Source organism: Grammomys surdaster, unplaced genomic scaffold (assembly GCF_004785775.1).
Source record: "Grammomys surdaster isolate TR1022 unplaced genomic scaffold, NIH_TR_1.0 251, whole genome shotgun sequence".
Taxonomy (NCBI): domain Eukaryota; kingdom Metazoa; phylum Chordata; class Mammalia; order Rodentia; family Muridae; genus Grammomys; species Grammomys surdaster.
In genome coordinates, this window is record NW_021604692.1 from 807,099 (window position 1) to 834,561 (window position 27,463).

The window sequence follows — 27,463 nt, forward strand, 5'->3', positions numbered from 1 at the left end:
CTCTGGTTTCTGTCTTTATCTGTAAAACGGGAGTACTAATCTTTACCTAGCAGAGGTTTGTTTATGGTAAAATAGATAATAATGTGAATATAGCACCTTCAGCAGGCTGAGGGGCCCTAAGGACCTGTATGCACAGTGATTCCTATTGTCTTCTTGATGGCTGTCAGCCTGGGCAGGAGGGCTCACTAGGAACTGGCGAGCACCAAGAGTAGATGGGTTCCCCTTACTGCTTCCCTGTTAGAATGGCTCTGTGGACCTTTTCAGTTGATTACAGTGGAGCTGATCCGCAATTATAAAGGACGGCATTCACAGCAGCCCAGTGCTGTCGGGTTAGCAGCCACACCCTGAGGCTGGCTCAGAAATTGAAGATGTCCCTAGCTGAGCTTACTTTCTGATTTCCATTCTCATAGTATGACTCATAGTATGAACAAAAAGACTGAGAGTGGCTCTTGCACAGACCACTCCCTCTGAGATGCTCATTGTCTGATCCATGTGTTATTCCATCCATCCATTCACTCATTCACTCACTCATTCATTCATTCATTAGTAGTGGTGCCATGCACAGTGATGCTGCTGAGTCAGGTACAAGAAGAGGAGAAAACCAAAGCATACAATCAGCTAACGGGAAACTCACTGAATACTCCATACATTCTGAGCTGATGGAATTGCTGTTATCCAACTTAGCAGAGTGTAGGATGGGCAACAGACAACAAGGGATAAATAGATGGATTTAGGAGACTCCCAGCTTGACTTGTCCCCATTTTCGCTTGTTGGGACAGGACTGTTGGAGAGAGAGCTCTAAGCTTTCTCTGTAGGGGACACAAGTCTCCTTGTCCTGGGCCAGCCTGCCAGTGGCAATGCAATGGTGATTTGTTAGATGCTGTGGAAAGTGACAGGTTGAGACTTCTACTAGTGTAAGATAGGAAACCATGGAGATGTTGTGAGCATTGGCTAGAATTGTTAGGTTCAAAGAACATAAGCAACAAGAAGACAGGATATTTTGTTTTATCTCTGTTATTTCCACTGCCCTTGGAAGAGCATCAAACCACAGACAACTCTCAGGTAATGCTGCAAGAAGGAAATTAATGAGCAAATAAATAATTAACGAAATAAAGGGATGAGACTGAGTAATTTACGGGATCTGACTTCTTCAGAAATCCTTCATCTAGCCGGGCAGTGGTGGTGCACGCCTTTAATCCCAGCACTTGGGAGGCAGAGGCAGGTAGATTTCTGAGTTCGAGGCCAGCCTCGTCTACAGAGTGAGATCCAGGATAGCCAGGGCTACACAGAGAAACCCTGTCTCAAAAAACCAAAAAAAGAAAGAAAGAAAGAAAGAAAGAAAGAAAGAAAGAGAGAAAGAGAGAAAGAGAGAAAGAGAGAAAGAGAGAAAGAGAGAAAGAAAGAAAAGAAGGACAGAAGGAAAGAAGAAAAGAAAAGAAAGGAAAGGAAAAGGAAAGGAAAGGAAAAGGAAAGGAAAAGGAAAGGAAGAGAAGAGAAGAGAAGAGAAGAGAAGAGAAGAGAAGAGAAGAGAAGAGAAGAGAAGAGAAGAGAAGAGAAGAGAAGAGAAGAGAAGAGAAGAGAAGAGAAGAGAAGAGAAGAGAAGAGAAGAAGAAAGAAAAGAAATCCTTCATCCTGTGGGAAAACCAGCCCCTCCCTACTCACTTCTATCGACCTTCTACTTCAAAGTGTGGTTCGCATAGCGGCCACCAGAGAGCGCGAGGCGGCTGGGTTTCCCACACGGAGGGCTTTTTCTGTGGCACTGCATTGGGCGGAGCCTACGGGCAGGGGCCCAGCCGCTGGACTAGGTAGAACGGCGGGCGGAACGCAGACCTGGGGTTGGGCTGTTGCAGTGTCCGCCGGAGCGGTTTGGGAAGTGCACGGGGCAAAGATGGCGGCGGAGCGGCAGGACGCGTTGAGGGAGTTCGTGGCGGTGACGGGCGCTGAGGAGGACCGAGCCCGTTTCTTCCTGGAGTCAGCTGGCTGGGACCTGCAGGTAGCGCCTCGAGGCGGGCGGCTTCGGGCGGGCTGGGGAATGCGGATCGCAGAGTCGGCTCTGTGATCCTTACGCCGCCGAAGCGCACAGTCATCCCTGCGGAGCTGGGCCCTGGCCCAGGCCTCATGGTCTCTGGGGTCGCTTGCCACGCATCGCCGGCCTAGCTTGGAAGTTAATGGACGCGAGCGGGCCCCGGCCTGCTCTGCAGGGCCTCAGTTTCCCTGCGGGCCCGCAGCGTTGGGGAGTCTTTAGGCGCTGCCGCAGTCCGCGTGGAGGAGTCGCCTGGGGGCGTGGCTGCCGCGGCGAGTGCCTGCGGGTGGCCGGGTGGATTCGAGGGACCGGCTTCCAGATGGAGCCCCACTGAGGTCGCGGTGGCCGTCCAGTTCTGTTTCCGCAACTGTGCGGTATTGGTTGGGGGGAATCCTGCAGGGAATCAGCCCACACCACAGTCTTGCCTAATTGCTGCGAGAAACTACCTGTGGGATTGTAGCGCAAGTTTGGGGTCTTTTCACATTTCGTAGCTCACTTACCTATAAAATGAGAATTTCTTAGGACTTACTGCCTTGTTCACTGACTGGCATGTGGTAAATAGTCATTAAGTAATTAATTTAAAAGACAAGCTCCAGCAGCCGTGAAATGTTGCACACTTCTGATCCCTAGAGCAACGCCCATCTCTTAGTGCTCAGAAACATACAGTAATTAATGTTAGAAAGAACTGATTGCATAAATGTCCTTGGCCAACCCACATCTTAGGTAGATGATGATGACTAATATTTCTTGAGTACCGACTACAAGCGAGGCACTGTTTAGCATTACAAAATGTCTCATTTACATGTCTCACATTTTGCAGCAGAGACTTTGGAGGATAAGTAACTTGCTGAAGAACTCACTAACTACTAATTAAACAGGTAAAAACTAACCCTATTTTCTAGATGAGGAATTGGATCCTCAAAGGGACACCGAATGTGCTCACTATGTGAGCTTTCTGATGTAACCGTGTCTGCTGACTATAGCATTTAAATGGCTTCCCAGGCAGTAGGGATTTTTACTCCTTTAACTCTTAGCACTCTGGAGGCAGAAGATCTCGAGTTTGAGACCAGCCTGGTCTACATAGTTCCATGAGTAAATAGTTCCGCTTTCAAAAACATAACAAACAAAAAGAGATCAGATGCTCTTAAAGGCACCATGAAGCCTCTGAGCTGAACAGAAATACATAAGAGAAAAGCTTCCGTCCCAATAGATCATCTGAACTGAGGCTTTTACCTGTGTGGTAACTTGGCTACGAGTGCCAAGGACTAGACTGGAGGTTCTCTTAAATGTCATTTAGTACAACTCGTAAGATGGTGCCTGACTTTCCAGAGGCTGGTTATACTAGGTGAAGAGTAGCTTTAGACTGACTGTCCCATGACAGCTCATGCCCTCCTAGACAGTTGGTTCCCTTGTGGACAGGAGGTGCCTCCTTCATCTCTGTGGGTCCTCATCGTTCTGTCTTATCTCTCTGTAGGGAGAATGTGTGATAAATAAGTGCCTTCTCGTTGAGTTGGTGACAGTCACAAATGACCAAAGGACTCATGTATAAAAGACTTCCATATGTGTAAAGCTAAGGTGACTGTATTAGTTTTAGTGATTATCTCCTTCGATGTTATAGGTTTGGTGGAACAGCATCCCCATTTCAAACAGGAAACTGGGCTTCACAAAGAGAGGAAAGGTAGCACCTGTCCCTATTACGGTGTCACTTCTGCCTCTTAGAACATAGGAGTTAAGAGTCTGCGCATGCTTCCTGGGTTGAACCTGACCCCACTTCTTACCTCCAGAACTGTCTTCATTTTGCAGTCTTTCTGTGCCAGCTATAAAGTGAGACAACAATAATACCAATTATGAAATTCTGAGTGGATTAAATGAATTAACATATAATGTACAGACAACCTGATACACAAATAATAAATAGTTGGTGGTTTTATTTTATGTTTTCGATATTAATCTTATTTAGTATCTTTGTTCCCCTTAGTGGGTGGATTTCCCCCTGAGGCAGTATATCCCCACCTCCACTTCCAGGCTAATATGTCTACTGCCTTTCCATCTAATCATCTTTGGTTCCAGGTATAGGAATTTTTTTAAGTGTGGGTTTTGTCTTCATGTTTTTGTTCCATTGTCAGATATGTGTCAGATGAAAGACTGGAGGATCCCAAAGTTCTCTCTCTCTCTCTCTCTCTCTCTCTGTTTTAGATTGCACTTGCAAGCTTTTATGAGGATGGAGGGGATGAAGACATTGTGACCATTTCACAGGCAACCCCAAGTTCAGTGTCCAGAGGCACAGCTCCTAGGTAAGGACCAACTTCAGTTACTACATGAATATTTCCAGAAAAGGGACTTTCCTTTCTGACTTGACAGAATGTTCAGGTCCAGGTTATGAACCAAGAGGTTTGAGGATCTACTAAAAAGAACTGAGGGACTCAAGAGTCAACTTAATAAGCTTTTTGATGGTTTGATTTTTTGTTGTTGTTGTTTGCTTATTTTTGTTTTTAATATGAGTGTGTATTCTGCCTACATATATATATGCATGCATATGCATTGTGGGGTCCAGAAGAAGGCATTGGGTTTCCTGAAACTGGAGTTAATAGATGGTTATGGGCCACCATGTGGGTGCTGAGACTTGAACTGGGGTTTCTGGGAGAACATTCAATGCTCCTAACCACCAAGCCATCTCTCTAGCCCCTACTTAAGATCTTTAAGGACTGTGTTTATGAACTTTGAAGAATGACTGCCTTTTCTCTGGAAGTTTTCATTCCTTTAGAAGTGCCGTAGTATAGACAAGGTTAATGACTTTAGGAATGCCTGTCACACTATTAAGATGATCATGGAAATAAATTATGTCTTCTGAAGTTGACAAGGGAAGTTAACTAACATTTGTGTTATGCCACCTTTCCTAGACCTTTGGCTTCAGTCGCCAGTCGCTGCTGTGATCTGCTCATGAGGAGAATGTTGGTCTTCCCAGATGCAGTTAGGGATTCTTTCCACAGAAATGTCTGGGAGTTCAGGCACTTTTAGTACTTTTAGTATAATTGCACTTACTCTAGTGTATGTTATGTCAGAAATTTTTGCTGGGTTTGAATTCAACACCAGAATGCCAAAGAATGTCTCTCTACTGTGAAGTGGTGAATTCTCTCAGAGGGGCTCTGAGCTTTAAACTACATTTCCTCCCTTTGAGAAACACTGACACCAAATCTCATTGGTCCCACATGTCTTTCCCTGCCTCCAGTTTCCACAGAAGGGAGGTCATAGGAAAGTGATCTTTCAATTATTTGTAGTGAGGTACTGATGAAATATTGTAATGTTATTGCCTGAGAAGTGAGTTGTAAGTGTATGGGCTGCTGGCCAAAGTGGCTAATTTGTGATCCAACTCTTTGATCCAACCTCACTTTGGGTTATCAACATGTCAGAAGTCCTAGGGAGGAGGAATTGAAATGTAGCCTCTAACGCTAGTCATTTGTTCCCTCCTCTCTTCTCCCACAGTCCAGAATAACCCTTAGCGCATCAAGGGTTTATTAGTGTAGGGCCAGGGAGACTAACTGCCCAGGTTCCGAGCCCCAGCTCAGAAATTCAGGACTTGAAACAGGGTGTTTATCTCAGTTCCTTTGTTTTTGTCACTGTCAAATGGAAATTGTAGTAGTGTCTGCCACTTAGCAGAGTCAATGAATTAATGCAAGCCAGGCATGGTGGCACATACTTTTAACCCTAGCACTTGGAAAAGGAGGTGAGTTCAAGGCCAGCCTACATAAGACAACCCCAAATATGTAAAGAGACCTTGACTCAAAACCAAACAAAAAGCCAGACCTCAGAGCACACTTCCTTTAATCCCAGCACTCTATAGGCAAAACCAGGTAGATCTCTGCCACCCGTCTCCAAAAAAAAAGAAAAAGAAAAAGGAAAACAAAGCCAACTTTACATAGTATTTAGAACATAATATGTTGCCTGCTATTACTGACACTAATTCCACAACAGGCAGACATGTGTTTGTGTGTGTGTGTGTGTCTGTGTCTGTGAGAGATAGAAATCTCTGTGTTTTTGTGTGTTTTACAATAAAAGTAAAGCAACAAGGAACTACAGCTTAACATTAGCATTAAACATGAAAGGACTATAAGGCTGAACAGGAAGGAGTTCAGGCCTCTTGGCCTTATCTTACTGTTTTGGTTAAGCCCTAGATTTGATTGGGGGCTTCAGTAAAGAAGAAAAAAAAAAATGAAGGAAGGAAAGGGAGTGGTGTGGTTTGTTATGTCTTTGTTTAGGAGAAAAATGCTGACTGAATTTTCTCAGAAGAAACTAAACTGTACTAGCACCCCAAAGGGATTTGGTGGTAGTCAGGGGAACAGCTGCTCTCCAGCCATTGACCTAGCTGTTACAGAACACTTAGCCTGCTGCTTTCTGACCCCTGTTCACTTGTCATCCTTTCAAGTTGTCTCTGATACCAAGTGAGAACAGTCACTAAGCTCTTCGTAGATTCTAGAATGGGGCATTTAGTGTGGAGCACTGGAGCTTCCAGGAGGAGTCTGTAGAAAGGGATAGTAGAATGTCTTTAGCTCAAAATTACTGTAGGTACAGGTTTAACTATTCTTTGGCAGGTATCTTCTGGCAAGACAGTATATTAAATTCCCATAAGAACATAATAAGTTATTTTGCATAACTTACTATGGGAGGAAGTCTAAGCGCAATATAAATCATTATCATTATTGAGCACTTAGTGCCAGCCCATGAGTTAAGCCTTTATATACATTTGTTTTTAGTTGTCATCTACCTTGTGAGGTGAGTACTGTACTGTCCCCCTTGTATAGATTCAGACACACAAGCCAGCAAATGGAGGGTAAAAAATCAGAGCTATTCTGCTTCCTGAATCTCAGTTCTCTGCACAGCATGCTACTTCTCATGGATGCTAAGAAGTCCTCCAAAGTTTTTCCTGAACCTGCCTTTCTCATCTTAACCCCTTTCCTTTCCTTATCCTTTGTTCCAACCTAACTAATTCCTTTGTTGACCCATCTCTGCAATATGTGTGGTTCTGTCTTTGTTGGTGTCCTCTAAATTGCTGTATTGGTTGTCTTGCTTTCTGCCTTTCAGTCCCAGTGCACACCACACACCCATGTTTGCCTTCATCCCTGCTCCTCTGCTGAGCAGCACACATAGCCCTATTCCTCAGAACTCCGTTGCAACTCTAAATCTGTTTACTTTAGCCATGTCCATGTATTAATAACATCTCTCATGTTGTCTTGAACCATTTTCCTGACAATGTAACTTTTCATATTAATCAAGTGAGAATTGGGAGAGTTCTTGTTATACTAACTGTCTGTTGAAGCCAGATAGCCTCACCTGCGTTCTCGCATACCCTTAGGCCACTTTGGAAGTAGGGGATGTACTCACCATTCTCAGATCAAGATGTGGTATCTTAGAAAGCTGAGTCACACCTGCTGCCTGGTGTGTCTCTAAAGTCAGAGCTACCACATGCTGCCTTCCTGTCCAGCACTTCGCTGAAATAAACAACAGACAACAGTTTGTATTTTTTTAGTCTCTTTTACCTCCCAGAATCTATACTTGTTAAAGTTTCAGGACCTGCATTATCTCCTTCCCTAAAGCTACATTGTTCAATAGATTACTACTAGCAATCACTGCATTTATTATTCCAGACAGGATCTTTACATGTAGCCCAGCCTGGCTACACATAAAATAGTTTGTTATCCTTCTCTAAATACTGAGATTATAGGTATGTACCACCATGCTTCGGCCTAACTATACTCGCTGAATGGCCAAAATGATGTCTTGTCCCTTCCTGGCTTGGCACATAGATGAAGCATTTCCATGGTCACAGAAAGGTGCTGCCACAGAACCAAGATGGCCAGCTTTAAAGCAGAAAATATAAGGGACTTCTGTGCTACTTTAGGATACCAGGTACCCTAGGAGATAGTTTAATGCCTCCAAATGAAGACCATCAAACACAGGATTCTGACATTAGAATCCTGTGACATTAGAATATCCCCCCCCCCCCCCGCATATTGGGGACATAAGGTGACTCTCTAAAGCATTACCTGAGAGCAGTTGTCCTCAAACTTGAGGTTCCTTCCCCTCCTCAGCAGGGACTGTGCAGAACACCACTTCCAGAGTTCCAAGCCCAGAGATTTAAGGTGGTGTTGAAGATTCACAGATTGACTTCAGGAGCTCTTCTTGGTGCTTCAGATCTAGCAACCAAACTTTAGAATTACTTCCGAAAAGTAGTTCCTAAGTGCACCACAGCATGCAAAGGTCTCTACATATATCTGCATGCCACCAGTGCCCAGAAGGCCTAAAAGGGTGGTATTAGCTATATATCCATTTACATGATGAGAAAGCAGAGGATTAGGGAATTAAGTAGCATGTCTGACCAAGCCAGTCCAGTCAGTCAACAGGTTCTCTAGCACAGGAGTAAGGATTAAAAAGAAAAGAGACAATTAGACAACAATGTAGCATGACCCCAGCCAGTTCTGAGGCTGAAGGCTGAGGCGATCTTATTTTTTTCCAATTTTCTTTTAAACCATTTTAATTACAGGCAAGTATTTTAGGTCAGTTCTAGGTTGAGGAACCAGCAATACAATAGCTGCAAATAGTCAAGGAACAAACAAGGCAATAAACAAAGTCTCATGATCACTGTTTCTAAGGGCTCATCAGGATGACAAAAATATCTGACCCTACTTCCCTGTCCTAGCCCACAGTCATATTCATACCTGAAACCTACTTCTTTGTTCTAGCCTAAGACTTAGATTCCTGCCTGAACTTACTTCTTTGTCATGGCCCAATGTCAGATTCCTGCCTAAAACCCATTTCCTTGTCCTTGGCCAATGTCAGATTCTTGTCAAGCAGCTCCAAAAGCTCTCCACATTCCCCCCCCCCCTTTATTTATTTAACAAGACTGAGCCTGTCTTAGGTCATTCTGACAAGAGCACTCCCCCCACCCTTACCCATCATCGAATATGTATTATCAAAAGCAATGTGCTTCTGTCTTAGGTTGGTAAGGCACTGCAGAAGGTTGCCCATCCTTGGCTTGCCAGCCTGTTAAATTTAGGGGTCCATTTTAAGTTTCAAGCCATGTACTTTGGCTGCCAACATGATGATGTTGTTAAAGACAAGCTTTAACATGATGTGCAGGAATAAAAGTATTCCTAGGACAAAAAAAAGGGCTAGCATGATCAAGCTATATATGCCATTCTTAAAGCTTGATCAAGATGGAAATACTGACATCAGGCCATGAATAATTTTATCAGCAGTATCTGCTGGATCAAAGCTCAGTGGAGCAGCTTTCTTTAAATTCATAATCTCAGTGTGCAAAGCTAGAACATCCAAAAAGGTGTTAGAATTATGCCAAATACCCTGCAAGTGTCTCTGAACCTTTGCCCAATTATAGTGGCGGTCATTGTAAATTTTAGAAGTAACACAAATCTATTGGTATTTGGCATGGCACTCGAGATGGCTCCTTACATTTAAACCCTGAACCTCCTCTCCAATATTTTGAATAGTATCATAAAGAGCATCAATCTGTTGTTCCAAACGACTGTCTAAATCCTCTTGAATACTCAGAACATTAGTAACATTTTTTGCTAGGTGATTAACGAATGTAGCTGTCTTAACTTCTTGTATCAAAGCAATTGCAGAAGCAGTGGTGCTAACAATTAACGTAATCAAAGCTGCTATGCCAACAGTAATCAAGCCTACTACCCTCTTGCTTCTGCTTAAAGCCTGACCCACTTCTTCCAGTACTTGCGAGCTTTTTTCAGAATACCAAGGTTCTGTAGTACTCACAGGCAATAAGACAAAAACTATTTGATAGCCACCATACCAGCCATGCCAGATTTCAACACACTAACACAATTAGAAAGTGTACAATCAATACAACTTACATTGGATACTATAGAAGAAACGAAAGTAATTTTAACATGACAATTAAAAGAGCCTTAACACATACACTAACACTTGTTTGAAATCCAGATCCTGCTTCAACTTTATCTATTACTAACATCATAGAGAACTGCAGCTAACTTCCAAATGTCTCTGAAAATGTCCAGAACCAGCCTTCCAAATGAAGACTGTCATTTCCAGTATTGGGTTGATTTCTAAGCCAGTCCATGAATGAGTCAGAATAACTGGTCACATTAAAGGAAGTAGAAGAGTCGTTATAACTTCTCTTTTTGATTCTCTGTTCCACAAGGTCTAAAAGCTTGAAGGAAGGCAGCTTATCTAATCTGGGATATAGGCAAGCAAAGGTGGGTCAGGAACATGTATCCAATACAGCTTCCCAGTCACTATTGTCAGGGCACTCAGCAAGCACACAGGTCAGCATCATTCTTGGTCCAAGCATCATCATGTCTCACCAATCATTCTGGCAGCCAGCATGCTCCTTAAGCATCCTGTGGGAAAAAACACAAACATCCCCTCTTCCCTATATTAAATACCTAATCTGGATCATGGCATATGCCTGTAAGTGGATCCTTCTGTTTCACCTATGCATAAGTATGCCTAGTTGTAGGATGCCATAGACACTCAGTTCCTTGGCATCCAAATTTTAAAATTTTAAAATATAATAACATGATCTAAATAAATTAGTCGTGTATGGGGATATAACTTACCCTTTTCTATTTCATGAAGATATTGTTTGAAAGTTCCACAATACCTATTTGTTAATACCTTGTCCTTGATTAAAAGGAATCCCAGTAATATGGGTAATATTAAATTGTTGACAAAACATCTCAAATGCTTGACTGTAATAGCCAGTACCATTATTTGTTTAATCTGATTTGGAACAGCCAGCATAGAAAAACAATGTAGGCAATGACTAATTACATTTTTAGTTGCTTCTCCTGTTAAAGCAGTTGCAACTAGAAAGCCTGAAAAGGTGTCAATAGTCACAAGTACATATTTTAATTTTCCAAAGTCAGAAATATGAGTAACATCCATTTGCCATAATTTATTAGGTATGAATCCTCGAGGATTAACTCCATTATGTGGTACAGGAAGAAATTGAGGACATTCAGGACAAGTCTTTACAATTTGACATGCACATTCTCTAGAAATACTAAAATGTTGTCTCAAGCTATTACTATTTTGATGGTGTAAAGAATGAGATTGTTTAGCTAACTGTTCCTGTGTAAGGCCTATAACCTTCCTGGTGTACAAATCAGCTGTGGCATTGCCCTCACTAAGGGGTTTGGGCAGTCCAATATGAGCTCTTAAATGTCCTACAAAGTTAAGGAACAGTATGTTCTCTTACATTAAGTTGTATTTGCATAAATAATTGCAAAATGAGAATAAGCAATATCTTAAAAAAAAAAGGAACAATTTCAAGCAATTGTAAACCAAAAGCTATATGTTGGCTATCAGTATACAAATTAAAAGCTTGATATTTTCAACATTTCAAAAACAGTGGCTACAGCATGTAGTTCAATAACTTGTGCTGAAATGGGAGGAAACTCAAGAGAATGAACATGTGATCCAGTCACACATGCTGCCTTCCCATTAGATAAGCCATCTGTAAATACAGTAAGCGCATTTTCTATGGGCTGCGTGCGTAAATTCATAGGAAATACAAAAGCATGCATAGAGGAAAACTGTAACATCTTGTCTTTTGGCTAATGATTATCAATTTTGCCTGAAAAGTTTGCACATGCAATAGGCCAAATATCAGTATTCTGCAATAACCAATTTAACTGCTGTTTGGAATAAGGAATAAATATTTCATCAAGTTCTTTCTCAAAATATTTTCTTGATTCTATTCTACAATTCTGTATTAACAAAGCTACAGCTTCATAATAGGGTGTTAAAACTTTACTTGGAGATGAAGAAAGATGAATCACTTTAATGGTCCCTTTTGCCAAAGAACTTCTGTGGGCACATGAGTAGCAATAATGCAAACAGCCAACAATCGACTAGTCTGTATAATGTATCTGTCGTTGACTAATGGCTTCCTCTACTTTCTGCAAAGCTATCAGTTAATTGTCAAGGGATTAGTATCTCCCTTGAGGTTATCAAACAGAGGTTTAAGTCTCCTGTAGTAAGCTTAAGATGAGGTCTTAGCCAATTAATATCTCCTAACAACTTTTGAAAATCATTAAAAGCAAACTATCTCTTTTTGCATGTACACCTGCAAGCCAGAAGAGGGCACTAGATCCCATAACAGATAGTTGTGAGCCACCATGTGGTTGCTGGGAATTGAACTCAGGACCTCCAAAACAGCAGTCAGTGCTTTTAACTGCTGAGCCATCTCTCCAGTCCTAACTTTTCTTATTGGAATCTTCTGTGCCACAGTCTGTTTAGGATATAACTGAGGTCCCAAATATTAAAAAAGATACTGCCTTTGAGTCTTTTCTGGAGCAACAAGCACTCCCCAAAATTTTAAAGCTCATCGTATGAGAGCAAAGGCTTGTAGTAAAACTCCTTTGGAGGGATCAGCTAATAAAATATCCATATAATAATATACACTGAAAGATTCAAACTCCTAACTTCTTGTACCAAAACAGCAACATAATTTCTTACATAATGTAAGACTATTAGCTACTTCTTGAGGCAAAACTTTCCAGTGACATCACTTCATGGATTCTCCAGAATTACAAGCAAACTAGCTAAATGCAAACCTCCCACCGTCACCAGAATGTAAAGGAACAGTATAAAAACAGTCTACCCAAATCTATAATAATTCTATATGCATTTCTTGGAATGGCAGCTAGAGTAGGCAAGTGAGGCTACAATGCTTCCACAAGTTCCATAGCCTCATCAACCCTTCACAAAGCATGCAACAATCTCCACCTGCCTGATTTTTTTCTTAATTACAAATATGTGTGAGTTAAAATCCCAAACCTGTGATCTAACTGCAAATTGCAGCCACTTGAACACTGGTAATTCAACCACAGTCTTCGAGTTTCCCTTGTAACACCAGAGCACAACCATAACTTTAGAAAGCAAAACTCAACCTCCAAGGAACAATCCAGTCTCTAAAAACACCAGCTGAATTACTCCCATGCTACAAAGTTTGGCTGCCAATTCCTGCACATGAACGAAAGACAGTGCAGGCTTTAATACTTCAAAGAGACACTGCCCTAAACCTTTTATAAGTCTTTATAACACATAATATGTTACCTAGTTTAGACGTGTCTTTAGAGACCTGTTTCCCTGGGTCGGCTCATGCCACGTGTTGCTGTTTAGAATGACTCCAACCCTGAGTCACCAGTTTTAAACCAACTTTCTGTTACCAATGTTACAAATTTTTAATCATATCCAATAACTTATAAGCCAACAATCTATAACCAAGACATGCAGAACATATTTATACTTTTAAAACCAGTCAGAGACAAAAATGAAGTGGCTGCACACATTACTTATTTAAACTGGACAAAATTCTTACTTTTTCTAGCTGTAATTTCAAGGGAAGAGCACCTTGTCACCTGGTGAACCCAATAATCATAGTCACAGATTTTTCTAGGAGAAACAACCGTCAGCTCCTTACCATAGAAGCCAAAAAACTGCTGGCCCATTTAAGAGCGGCTTTTACAGACAATGAGATCATGGCAGGGCTTCTCCAGCTGTGCTAGACTCCTAACCACAGGTGCAGGGCTCCTTAGGCCAATTGAAACCGCATTTTACTTTTTCTTTCTTTCCTTTCCTCTCCTTTCTTTTTTTTCTTTCTTTTTTTTTTTCAAATGAGTTAAAACTAAATCAAGGGGTGAACAACCAGCAGATAAAGTTTCAACCAATTTTTTCTTTTGAACATGAAACACAGAAAAACATTTAAGCAACGAAACAAAAACATAGACATAAACTGACAGACATGGACAGACTGGTGCACCAAGGACAGACAATAGACAGAGAGGGAGATGACTAGATGTCCCACAAAAGGGACCCAGATATCCTACGTAAGGGTTCCAAAACTAAACATTCCTCCAGTAGGAGCCAGAGAGGAGGCAGGACGTCTCCTGACCTCCACCTGTTCCTAGGAGAGCTCTGAGACAGCTTACGTTCATTTTCCTTCTCTTTCTCTAAAGCATCCCCAGATTGTTGGGGAGGACTGCTTTTCTGAAACCCATGTCTAGGGTGTAAACTATCTCGAGTCAGGGTCCAAAGACTAAAAATATCTATGAGAATTAACTTCACTTCTCTAGATTTTAGCATAACAGTAAACACATACACAAAACACATCTTACCATTACCTTGTCCTTCTACAAGGTTTACTTACAGCTGGCCCAAATCTTCTTTACTGTCCTTTGCGCACACTTCCAATTCCCACAGTGTCCTTCACTGTATCCCACTTACTGGAGCTCCTACCATCTGACCAAGCCAGTCCAGTCAGTCAACAGGTTCTCTAGCACAGGAGTAAGGATTAAAAAGAAAAGAGACAATTAGACAACAATGTAGCATGACCCCAGCCAGTTCTGAGGCTGAAGGCTGAGGCGATCTTATTTTTTTCCAATTTTCTTTTAAACCATTTTAATTACATGCAAGTATTTTAGGTCAGTTCTAGGTTGGGGAACCAGCAATACAATAGCTGCAAATAGTCAAGGAACAAACAAGGCAATAAACAAAGTCTCATGATCACTGTTTCTAAGGGCTCATCAGGATGACAAAAATATCTGACCCTACTTCCCTGTCCTAGCCCACAGTCATATTCATACCTGAAACCTACTTCTTTGTTCTAGCCTAAGACTTAGATTCCTGCCTGAACTTACTTCTTTGTCATGGCCCAATGTCAGATTCCTGCCTAAAACCCATTTCCTTGTCCTTGGCCAATGTCAGATTCCTGTCAAGCAGCCCCAAAAGCTCTCCATACATGTCTAAGATCCCAAGTGCAGAGTGGAATTGGCATGGGAACCATCTGCACCCACACTGAGTATGTCAGGTGCTACTGTGTTGATGTTAATATTTTAAAATGCCACAGCACTGGCCGACCAACTATCTAAGTGTATTAGCTCAGGCCGTCATGTTCGCGGCTAGAGCCAAGCACACCACAGCTGGAAGCAGCCAGAGGCCACCTCTGCCACAACTAGACCCGAGAGACCGCAGTTTCAGCTAGCCAGAAACATCAGCCCTAGCACCTACAAGATGCCAGTGTGGGAAATGGCTCTGCCAATCTACCATGCTGTCTTCACAAAACTTGGCTAAACCCCAGAATACCCACTATGCCCGAGTTACCTGGTAGAATGAAGACTATTATGCTTAAAGATTATCCAATGTTTATATATTTGGAAATGGTTCAATTAACAAGATGCCCACATAGAGTTGTTACCCAATATCTAACCTTAGATAAAATTTGTTACCCATTACCGTTCTTGATGCATCCGTAGTTCTCCATGACTGTTACATCTGTCCTCTCCCTCCTACCTCCTCCTCTTCCTCTCCTTCTCTGTCTTCACTCCTCCCACATTAGCTCCTCCCAAATTACTGAGCTTTATTTTAAAATGTGTGTGTGTGTGTGGGGGGGGAATATCCTGCTACACTACTGGATTTCCCTACATACATTTGGGAGAAAGGTAAATCCCATATGGAGAATGTTATTTGCTCAAGCAGGTATTTTTTTTATGAATCTGTTTAACAACAAAACAGTAGGAAAATTTTCCAAAGGATTCTCAGTCCTAGCCTCTCATTTATTCAGAGAACTGAATACTGGAAGTGAGTGGAAGTTGCCACTGTAGGCATTGGTGTAGATGTTATTACTGAAATCCTTTATTCTGTCATGTGGCCCTCCAGGAATACCTGGAGGTTACTCCCAGTTAACTCAAGCAGGAACTGTATTTGCTGTGGCTTTGTCTTCTTGTTTCCAACAGATGAAACCTCAGACTTCCCTTGTTCTCTGCTTACTCCCCTGAAACAAATCTTTAAGACATAGCAAACAGCTGTTCCCTCTCTGCCTGGTATCATGAACCTGAATTGCCCCTTCCCATTCTACATTGTAGGAAAGCTGCTTTACTCAAGAAATAAAAGTGGACCCTTTTTTTATCTTTATAAATGAAATGCATGTCTCATGGTCCTTAAACCTTTGTTTACTGAGAATAGATTCAAACAAGGGAAAAAATTGACAGTTGAAAACAGTTGCAGAACTAACCCCTCAAATCTCTCCGCTACACCCTGTGGGACTCGCCCAACCCTGCTGTCCTGAATATTAGTAATAATACTTGCTAGGTGAGGTGTCTCATGCCTATAATCTGAGCACCTGGGAGACTGACTGAGGCATGAGGATCTAAATCTAAACAAAGGATCTAAAGAAACTTTTAAAAAATTATCCTGCAGTAGAAACAAGCAGGGATCTTTCTAGTGCTGCCTCCCTCACATTCATTCTGCAGGACTCCTTGACCTTCCTCTAGTGTGTTAGTCTCTTGTCTCTGCATTTACATGTGTTTCCATAATGCTGTTTTAGTTCCCTTTCCCACTATCTCCACCATCCTTTTTCCATTCAGTTGCCTGTTCACTGGTTCCTTGGTAATGGTTCAAGTGTGTCTTTTTGTAGGAAGTCTTTCTTTCCCTCACAGAAGACAGGAGAGAAAGACTCTCTCCTGTGTTCATAAGGTCATGGGTACTGCCACAGCCCGTTGTGCATTGTTATAGTAGATAGTTGTTTATCTGTAAGACTAGTGCCTAATTGCCTTTATAAATCCAACAGTCAATGCCTTACATGTTAAAAGTTGCATAATAAAACTATTCAGTAGTAAAAAAATTTTAATTTTGTATGTATGAGTATTTTGCCTATATGTATGTATGTGCACCATGTACATGCCTGGTGCCCACAGAGGTCAGAAGAGGATGTTGGATTCCCCAGAACTGGAGTTACAGATGGTTGTGAGCTACTGTGTGCTGGGAATCAAACCTTGGTCCTCTGCAAGAGCATCAAGTGCTCTTAACCATGGTGCCAACTCTCCAGCCCTCTGTAGCTTGCTTTAGAAATAGTGAATAGCTCATTCCCCCATTTCCAGAACAGCTTAAATTAGATTCCATTTTACCTCACAATAACATTTGCTAATTTATTCTCAGTCCTGTGTGACTTTAACAGGCAAATCCCACCTCCTTTGTTATCTAAACGTAGGTCTGTCTTTTGTCTGTGTTGTCTTCAGACCACAACATCTCACTCTAGTGTCCACCTCCCTAGTTGATACAGGTGTCGCCTTTCCTTAACTATTCCTGAAATCATTTTGTCCCTTCCTGTCTCCAGTGATAATAGAGTGACATCCTTCAGAGACCTCATTCATGACCAAGATGAAGAGGAGGAGGAAGAAGAGGGACAGAGGTAAGGCTTTGAGAGGGAGCACAATTTATCAGAAGTACACAGTGGTGTTTAAATCACCTAGGAGAAGGCGTGGGACACATGTTCACTATTGTCAACCACCACTGCTGTGCATAGAGGTATAATATCCTAAGAGCAGTTTGCTCTGTGTAGTTTAGCAATAATTCCCATCTCATTACTGCTGCACTCTCTCCCCACTTTGTCATGTTCTGGGGCTTTTTTTTTTTTTTTTCCTCTTTCTAATTGTTACAAGGAGGTATTTTTAGAAGAATATTATAAAGAGGGAAGCAAAACTTCTAAGAATGAGAAAGTTACCAAGTTACCCATAATACCACAACACAGAAATAGCCAAGTATCTGTTTGTGCTATTTTTTATCCATATAAATAAATTACACAATAAGTAGAAAAATAGAGTTATAAATATGTATCCTCCCAACACAATCATGCTTTTTTTACTTTTTGGGATCTTGTAATAGAATTATTGTTTCATTGTAGAAAATATGAGACTCATAGAGTGAAAGTGTAGCGTTTATTCTTTGATAATTACCGTTAATATTTTGTTATGTTTTTATGCAGTCCTGTTCTGATTATAACATGGTGAAGAGGATTAGTTTCTTGTGTTGGATTAAGCAAGGTCTTAGATACTTCTCTGCTGACACTGAAACTCCTGTTTTCCGTGACTTTGCTAGCCCATACATCCCATAGTTTTGGTGTGTCTGTGTCTATACTACTGTAAATGTCAATTCTGTGAACACCTTTTATATTAATCTTAGGCCACTTTTGAATTATTTTCTTATAGTAATTCCTCTAACAGAAATACCAGGTCAAGAATATAATACTTTTAAGGCTGTTATTCACAGGCTCCCAGTTCTTAAACCAAGACTTAACGATCCCTCAACTAAGACTTTTCAGCCCAGACAGAACTGTATTTACCTGGATTGAACAAGAACAAGCTGACTATAGCCTCATTTCTCAGGCGTTTATTCTCCATGGGTCTGCTTTGGTCTTTCAAGCATTCCTCAGGGAGATGAGAAGCTAACCATTGTGGAACTGTAGTGGCTTCCCCATGGAGATCTGAGAAGTCACATGTTCTTGTAGTGCTTCACACTACTTCAGAACTTTGCTTTTAAATATACTGGAGACTTGAAGATGTTGGTAATTTTAAGGTTTTATACTCAAGTAGAAAGCACTATCACAGCCCTATGTGTGACTGCCTAGCTCCCGAATACCACCTCCACCTTTCCAGCCTGGTCACAGCTCTCATTGTGACCTTCCACTGTCTCACAGCTTTTTGGCTTCCTTGGCTACTTTAGACCTGAAACAACATTCTCAGCCAGGGCCTAAGCAGTACCTCTTGTTCTAGGGAAATTGTGAGAATTACAAGCCAAGATTAATTTTTACAAATTCCCACTGGTCCCTTTTAGAGACAAATTGCTGAATTAATTTAAGACTGATGAGGAAGCAGCTACATGACTACGCCTTCTTAGATCCCGATTAATAAAAGTACTGACTTAATCTCAAGCTGTTCTTGGACTACTAGAATACCTGATGTAGGTATCTTGAAGCTTATTTTTGAAATTGGAGCTTCCCTGGCTTCTAGTGCATCTCCTGAGGCTCCCAGTGTACATCATAAGAATGGCAGGTGAAGCGAGTCTTGGGGGAGTTGTTGGTGTGGTGTCAGTCGGCCTCATATGTACATTGCTCTGCTTGCTCTTTTGCATACCTCTGCTGATTCGAACCTCGACCCTGACTTAAGGAGCAGGTAGGTAGGGCATGTAATCCTTCTTTCATCTTAAAGCAACAAAATGTGCAAAGCAGTGCACTGGCTTACTATTCAGGTCATACAGTTGCAGAGCCAGGACTGGATCCTAGCTGTTCGTACTAACTCCACCACCTACATTAATCCAGAACTCTTAGAGTTAGCTGCTTCTGACTAGGACCGCAGCTGCCTCCTCCTGGAAAGGGGCTTCCAGACGGATGGCTCCTGCTGAAACTCTCCTGCATTAATGTGTTACTGTGCATGCCTGGAATGTTCTTCCCTCATCTTTACCTGATAACCGCATTCTCAAGAGGTTCCAGGAGATATCTTGGCAGCCTTGGTTGTTGTCCCTGTCTCCTCATCCCCATGCCACCACCACCATTGTCCCCGACACCCTTACTGACTTCATGGCTGCTCCCACTGCATCATATCTGCCTGTACCCTTACATGTTTTCCTAGCTAGCCAATAAGTTCCTTAAAGACAAGAGACATTGCACCCTTTGCTTCAGTGTGCCCAGAACCTGGTACATCTCCTGTTCATTTTTGGTGTGTTTGACATTCTATACACAGATTTTATGCTGGGGGCTCAGAGAGAAGTGGACAGCAGATTGTTGGCCCTCCCCGGAAGAAAAGTCCCAACGAGCTGGTGGATGATCTGTTTAAGGGTGCCAAAGAGCATGGGGCTGTAGCTGTGGAACGAGTGACCAAGAGCCCTGGAGAGACCAGTAAACCGAGAGTGAGCATAAGTGCTGTTGTAGCCAAAGGAATTGAGTTTCACAGCGGAGAAGGAGGCCTGCTTCTCTCTAGCAGAGATTGGTTTCTTTGTTTTTTTCACTTGGCTCCTTGTTCTCCTGTGTAGGGTCTGTGTGCTGGATCAGAGCTCAGAAACATACCTATCCAATTTGGCTGGCTTAGTGTTTTCCTTTATTTCACTGTAATTAAACTCATTACTGGTTTGGGGGGAGGGTTTTTTTTGGGAGGGGGTTGATTTTTTTTTTCCAAACAGGATTTTTCTATGTAGCCTTATCTGTCTTTGGAATTCTCTCTGTAGACCATGCTTGCCTCAAGCTCACAGAGATGCCTGCCTCCGCTTCTCAAGTGGTGGGGTTAAAGGTGTGCTCCATCAAGCCCAGATTTATTGTCGGTTTTTATGTAAAGATTTCTGTCCTTGGGAAAATCAAAAAGTCATTGTTGCTGTCCTATACCCATATTCCTGCATAGCCATTATTACTGAGTTTATACTGAGAGTGGTAGCTGTCCCCTTTAGCTGGGTATTCCAGCTTTCACCTCTTATCCTGCCCCTGTTTGCTATTCATAGTTAACAAGCTCAGTCAGAATGTTGCCTTTCTGCCTTAGCCTATATATGTCTTTGTACCTGAGTAATTCCACTACCAAGTGTTTACGAACTTGTCCTTTATAGCCATTTGCAGGAGGGGGCTACCGCCTTGGAGCAGCACCAGAGGAAGAGTCTGCCTATGTGGCAGGAGAAAGGAGGCGGCATTCAGGCCAGGATGTGAGTGTGCCTTCCTCAGAGACGCTTGTGGACTGTTCATTGTGCCCATTTCAAAAGGGAATAGTTACATGTATGAATGAGCAGCGTCTAAAAGACAAGCCTGCTGTGGTCTCAACAGGGACTTACATAAAAATGAGAGAGCTTTCATTTGGTGGGCAGAGGGCCAGGGCAAGGGGTGAGGAAGAAGATGGACACAGAATGGTTTCTTCAATGTTCTTTATACAGGGGGCAGTGTGTGGTGGGAGGGGAGGTTCTCTGGTATTTTGGGGATAGTTGAAGAACCTCCTTGAAAATGCCTAAGAAGACCTGGAATATGGATGAATTTGGTTGGTTTTGTTTCGTTTTGTTTGAGTTTTCTTTATCTTCCACATACATTCACACACACACATACACATATCCTCTATTAAATGATACTATATAATTTTGAGTTTTTTTTTTAAATCTTAACATTATGCTACAAAATACTTTGGCCTACCTTTGTGTTCATTTATTTCTGTGATGTACATTTTAAATCATTTTTATTCATGACATTCATTTTATTTTATTTTAAATCAGTTTTATTCCCAAATAAAGTCAAGCAGGAAGACAGTAAAACTTTATAGACTTGTAGCAGCAGCCACCAGTGCATTAGTTCTTAGCCTTTCAAACTTTTTTTCTGTGAGTATGTACAGGAAGTTGACAAATTGCATATATCTTCTAGAAATTTCTTTCTTTTTTTTTTAATATATATGAAGGGGGTAGGGGATATGCACATGAGTACAGAGGCCAGAAGAGGGGCTTAGATCTTCAGGAACAAGAACAGTTGGGAGCTACTGTCATGAGTTAATAACTACAAAATAGGGAGCCATGGCTTTCCGGAATTGAATCATCTCCTAACCTGCGTCATAGCATGTTTCTAGTTTAGGCTGGTGCTTACGTACTTGGTTGATACCCCTGTCATGTGCGTATCTGTCTGACTGTTAATGGTTTTTGTAGTAACATGAAATAGTGAAAACCTCATTTGTAGGTTCAGTTGCATTTTCTAGGTTCCTGTCATTGTAACTAACTGCTTATTACCTCCTGTTGTCACAGGTTCATGTAGTGCTAAAGCTCTGGAAAACTGGATTCAGCCTAGACAATGGTGACCTTAGAAGCTACCAAGACCCATCCAATGCCCAGTTTCTGGAGTCTATCCGTAGAGGGTAAGCAGAAAAGGTCATGTTAGTCTCACTCTAATGAATGAGCTTTCGGGTGGGAAAGGAAGAAAAGTAAAGTTATTAAAACAGATTTAGCACAATTGACATAAAGATTCACAGATCACTCCAAAAAAGTTTGGCCATTTTTTGCCTTTTTCCCTGAGGCATAACTAAGTAGCCAAATAAATAGGCTGTACTGTGACTGAGAAGGTGGAGACAGACAAGTAGCACTTCCATAACCAAACCCTGGTGACTACACCATGACCAGTCTCTATCCTCTCAGGCCGTTGGGGTTAAAAATGCTGTGGTGGCTTTGGGGGTTCATTTCCCTCTGCTTCTCCCCAGTTTATCTCCTCAAGAAAGCCCTCAGGAAAAGGGAAAGGGAGAGATAAAGAGACAAAATGGAAGGAGAAGGGATTGAGAGGTTTGATCTTACCTCGTGCAGTGTTTTAGTTTGCTTTCTGTTGCTATGATTAAACATATAACTGAAAGCAACTAAAAGAGAACGGGGTTTGTAACAAGCTGCTTATTAGTTTGCTCACTGACTCCTGCTCTGCTGGCTTTCTTACATAGCTAGATTCACCTGCCTAGACATTGTGTAGTCCTCAGTGGACTGCCTTCCTGCGTCACTTGTCAGTGAATACAAACTCTTAGAGATATGGCCACAGGCCAATCTGGGGAAAGCAGTTCTTCAATTGAGGTTCTCTTCCCAGATAACTACAGAGGGTATCAAGTTGACAGTAACAACTTAACCAGTGTTTCCACCCTTCTCACAATAAACCCCAACATTGCCTTTTTCCTTAGGGAGGTTCCTGCAGAGCTTCGGCGGTTAGCTCACGGTGGGCAGGTGAACTTGGATATGGAGGATCATCGGGACGAGGACTTCGTGAAGCCCAAGGGAGCTTTCAAAGCCTTCACTGGCGAGGGCCAGAAACTGGGCAGGTGAGAAGCAATGTCAGTTGGACCATCAGTCCCACTAGCCAATCCTGTGTTCTCACTATGAGGACTTCTGTATTGTTTGCAGAGTAGTTGAGTTTTGTTTTGGAGGAGGGAGAGTAAGGAAAGTTTGGGTTCTGGAGTCTGCAGACCTGAGTTAAGTCTCTGCTTGTCTTTCCTTTACAGCTTTGTGACCTTAGACTACACAGCCTCAGTGTCTTCAGCTGTAAAGTAGGATTGATAAGAGTCCTTCCCCTCGGGATTGTGGTTGGGAGGAATAAAGGAGCCAGTGCATATAGAACTGCCTGGTGTGAACAGCATAGCTGTTGCTTTGACTCAGAATCCTGAGTGTTGGAGAAGCTGTCATCTCCTGGATGCTGTGAGCCTAGAAAAGGCATGCTGGGATTAAGAAACTTGCAACTTCCTATCCAGCTCGGCCCCCCAGGAGCGTAGCCCGAGGACATCATAGCCCTGGGAGGGCCTTCTATTCCTTTGGAGATAAGGTTTTTTTTTTAGTGTGTAGCCCAGTCAAGACTGGGATTCTGTTGCCCACAGCTAGCCTCTGTCTCAGTATCCTCCTGCCTCAAAGTGCTAGAGTTAGAAGCATGTACCACCTATCACACCTAGGTTCATTATCTTTTTGTCATCCAAAATAATTAGGAGCTAAAATCTTTTTTCAGGTATATCTCAAATATAAAACAAACCTGAGATTTGGGGTTCTAGTATTGGGGATTGTTGAAGAAACTACCTTAGCACTAGTTCATTCCATTGTGAAGGCGACGAGCATGAAAGAGGCTTCAGTTCCATTGCATTTTCAGGGAGACAGCAAAGAAAAGCCTCTGGTTATAGAGGTTAAAGCTTGCCTTTCCTGCCCGTGGGTGAAATCCCATTACTGTTGTCTAGGTGGCCAGCTCTTGTGGAGAGCTTAGGTGGAAGCAGTTCTCAGAAGAACTAGGCAGAAGGCTATGTGAAGTGGTTTGGAACTGATGTTCTCCAAGCATGTTGGTCTTAACTAATCATGAAGCTCAGTGTCAGAGTGTTTGCCTTTCTCTCCTATCTTTTCTGAAAGAGCATTTAGAACTCATGACTAGACCTAACATCTCTTAAATGATTTTGGTTTAAAATTCTGACAACCTTTAAGAAAAATAGCATGTACATGTTTTCTGCTGTGTGCTGTGTTAAGCATTCCCATACTTTGTGACTTTAACCCTACTTTGGTCCCCTGTCTACATATAAGAGCCGTAGCTTGGAGAGTCAGGCTTTTCGCTAGGGCCTAAGTACTGACCAGTGCCAGACTAGGCTTCTTCTAGTCTCTGTTCTTACTGTCAACACTATAGACATCCTAGATAACTTTGAGCAAGTTTTGTGCCTCTAGTATATGCCAAGTGCAATGTGTCTTTTGAGCTACTTTCTCAATTTTTCTAGGAAGTGTCTGTTTGTTTGAGATCGGGTCTCACTATAAACTCCTGAGTCATAAGATACCATGCTTGGCTGTTTACTCTTTTTTTTCCTTAAACAATTTTTAAGTCTTTGAGAATTTCATCCAGTGTATTTTGACTGTATTCACTTTCCCTCTCCCAATTCCAACCCTACTTACCTACCCAGCTTCATCTTCTGTCATTCTTGTTCTCTCTCTCTCAACCACATCAAGTCTAGTGTTGTTTTGTTTAATTGAGGAAAGTGAGTCTTGGGGTCAGGTTCCCCACTTCTGCCTGTATCTGTAACTCCAAGGCCTAACCCTGTTTTAAGAGCACATGCTAGACCCAGATGGCTAGGATTATTCCCTGTGTCCTCCACCTCAGATCATCAGTGCTTGACAACTTTAGCTCACTGTGCCTCAGTTTCTTCAATTTCTTTTTAATAATGGAACACAAAAATATTTATTCAATATGGCTACATTGGGAAGAAGAGCAAAAGCATGACTTCCCATCTCCAACCCCAAGTTCTTTTCAAGGTCTTGTTTTAGTTTTTAAAGCTAGGTCTGACTTGTAGCACAAGCAAGCCGTGAACTGGTACTATAAACTATACTATCTTCCAGGCCTGAGAAAGGATTATTTTTTTCCTTAAGATTTATTTCTTATGCATTCAGTATTCTGCCTACATGTATACCTGCAGGCCAGAAGAGGGCACCAGATCTCATAGATGAAAATAAGCCACTATGTAATTGCAGGGAATTGAACTCAGGACCTCTGTAAGAGACAGGTAGCATGATGCTTGCCACTGTCCCAGACTTGGGTCTTACAGGCCAGGAATCTGACATAAAAGCAGCTCCTCACATACAGGAGTGTGGTTGGTAGTCTTTTGGCTCCACTTTTAATTCTCTCAGCCCCTATCTCTTCACAGAAAAGAAAATCCATTTCTTGGACTGAAAGTTGGGTATGGTAGTATATGCTTATAATCCCACCACTATGGAGGCTATGGCAGAAAGTTGCAATGTGCCCTAGGGCAGCCCAGACTACATAGTGAGTTCTAGCCCAACATGAGCTTCATAGTAAGATCTGTCTCTTTTTTTTTTTTTGTTTTGTTTTGTTTTGTTTTGTTTTGTTTTGTTTTGTTTAAATGTAACTTGGTTTGCCCAAGGCCACACACAGCTAATGGGTAAATTTGGATCCTGGTCCATGTCCTTCTTAAGATGTGAGCACAGAGAACTGGCAGATGCTCCATCCTGTTCATTGTGTGACTATCCTGTACACTACCAGGCCCCTAGCTGACCTTTAGGAATCCTTACTTCACTATTACCAGAGTTGGCACATATGAAATAAATGCACTTGTGAGTTCATAGTAGAGCAGCAGTTCTCAGTCTGTGGATTGTGACCCCTTTGTATGTAGGGGTGGGAGGTCACAAACAGTCCATGCACAGCAGTCACCTAAGGTCATTGGAAAATACAGATATTTTACAATTCGTAACTAGCAAAATTACAGTTATAAAGTAGTAACAAAAATAACTTTACGGTTTGGGGTCACTCCAGCATGAGGTACTATATTAAAGGGTTGCAGCATTAAAGGTTAAGAACCACTGTACTAGAGGGTGTCTGCCTGAAGAACATCACACTACCAGTCACTTGCAGTTTTGCCAAGGCTGCCTTGGTCACATATTTGGAATGCATCCTCCAGCCACATCACTGAAACCGAGCCATCCTAATCTGTTCTACACCTCACAACAGTCTCATCTCTACAACTACAAGCTGTCCTCTTTCTAGACTTTGTCACATACGGCACCTAGGTTGAGCACCCTGACCTGAGTAATTGTTGCTTGCAGTTTGAGGTAAATTCTGGACAACAGTATTAGATACAGGTTTGGGCACATAGCAGTTGCTCAGTGAGAACCCAAAGATTTCTGCCTTATGCCTCTGTGAGGACCTTGTTTCTACACTGCCCTGATGTACTCTTTTTCTCCTCAGCACGGCCCCCCAAGTATTAAACACTAGCTCTCCAGCCCAGCAAGCAGAAAATGAAGCCAAAGCTAGCTCGTCCATCTTAATCAATGAGGCAGAACCTACCACGAACATCCAAATCCGGCTTGCAGATGGCGGAAGGCTAGTGCAGAAATTTAACCACAGCCACAGGTACCTGGTCTATCTGGACTACCCTTTGCCAGCAGTGTCTAGTCCGAGAGTCTAGCATAGATCTGTGGGAAGCAGGCAGTGTTCTCCCTCATGGACACAATCAGGCAATCCATGCCTTCCCTGGAGGAGGCAGTGGGTTGGGATAATGAAAGTACAAGTAGCTGGGTCTGTTCAAGTCTGTAGGTCTCATTCCTCATCATTAGGATTAAGCCACCGGGTTCCTTATTCAAAGGAAGTGTCTCTGTGATTTTAAACTTAGGGAAACTAAGGCACCATGGAATGAAGAGACTAGCAGGAGAGGTGCTAGGGGCCTATTACCAGTGAAGATACTTGGCAGCTCCTTTCAAAGAGGATGTCCATGGTGGACCAGCTAAGCCAGAACTCAGATGTGGGCCACTGAGTAGTTTGGCAATCTTTGAGTGCTGACCAATTGTTCCTAATGTTGGTGCTTCCCTCTGAGAGGGTTGTGGGCCATCTTACCAACTAGTTACTGCTTTAGCTTCACCTCACTGGTTAACCCTACCCAAGTGACAGCTTGTACAGAGTGTGGGTGAGGGATCTAGGCTGCATCTTGTATGTCCAGGCTCTCATGAGCCACTGCTACATAGTGGCAGAAAGAAACTTCTGTTGGTAGGGTATAAGGAAGAATTCTGTTTCCAGAATTAGGCAGGGGAGGAAATGAGACTGATGTGCTTCCAGGTGACAACTTTGGCTGCTTTGTAGAGAAGGGACACAGGGAAGCAGGCATGATGACAAGGAGCCTTCAGATGTATTCCTCTTCTCAAAGGCCAGGGTTGGGGGCAACAGCAAAGGGCCCTACTCATTACCTCCCACTTACCCTATTCCTCCAGGATCAGCGACATCCGGCTTTTCATCGTGGATGCCCGGCCAGCCATGGCTGCCACCAGTTTTGTCCTTATGACTACCTTCCCTAACAAAGAGCTGGCCGATGAGAACCAAACCCTGAAGGAAGCCAACCTTCTCAACGCTGTCATCGTGCAGCGGTTAACATAACCGCCCAGCTGCTGCCTCACCTCCCTGTGTCTCCCACGACTGAGGCCATGCCCATGGGGATTACCTCCCGCCCCCTGTACACACCTAGCCCTTCCAGTGCCACGTCTCATCTGTAGCTCTGGATTCTAGACTTCAGTTGGACATTTGTTTTCTCTTTAGTTGTATTTCCCGGGTTTTTGTGATGATCAATGGACTTTAAAGAAAAAATAAATAAAAAACACAAAAATTTGAAGAAA

The 27,463-nt window shown here is 42.4% G+C and overlaps 1 protein-coding gene across 2 annotated transcripts; it reads left to right on the forward strand.

The window, feature by feature from the left end:
* The first annotated feature begins 1,769 nt into the window (after positions 1 to 1,769).
* Nsfl1c (NSFL1 cofactor) lies at positions 1,770 to 27,463 on the forward strand. 2 transcript variants are annotated; one of them, XM_028774930.1, is made up of 10 exons: positions 1,770 to 1,993; positions 4,220 to 4,317; positions 17,193 to 17,267; positions 19,021 to 19,026; positions 19,594 to 19,759; positions 20,444 to 20,536; positions 21,608 to 21,717; positions 22,516 to 22,653; positions 26,049 to 26,213; positions 27,065 to 27,463. In XM_028774930.1, the coding sequence occupies exons 1-10, from the start codon at positions 1,889 to 1,891 to the stop codon at positions 27,225 to 27,227; spliced, it is 1,119 nt and encodes a 372-aa protein (XP_028630763.1). In that variant the 5' UTR covers positions 1,770 to 1,888; the 3' UTR covers positions 27,228 to 27,463. The 2 variants fall into 2 exon arrangements, with proteins under 2 accessions (XP_028630763.1, XP_028630764.1); XM_028774931.1 differs by lacking the exon at positions 19,021 to 19,026.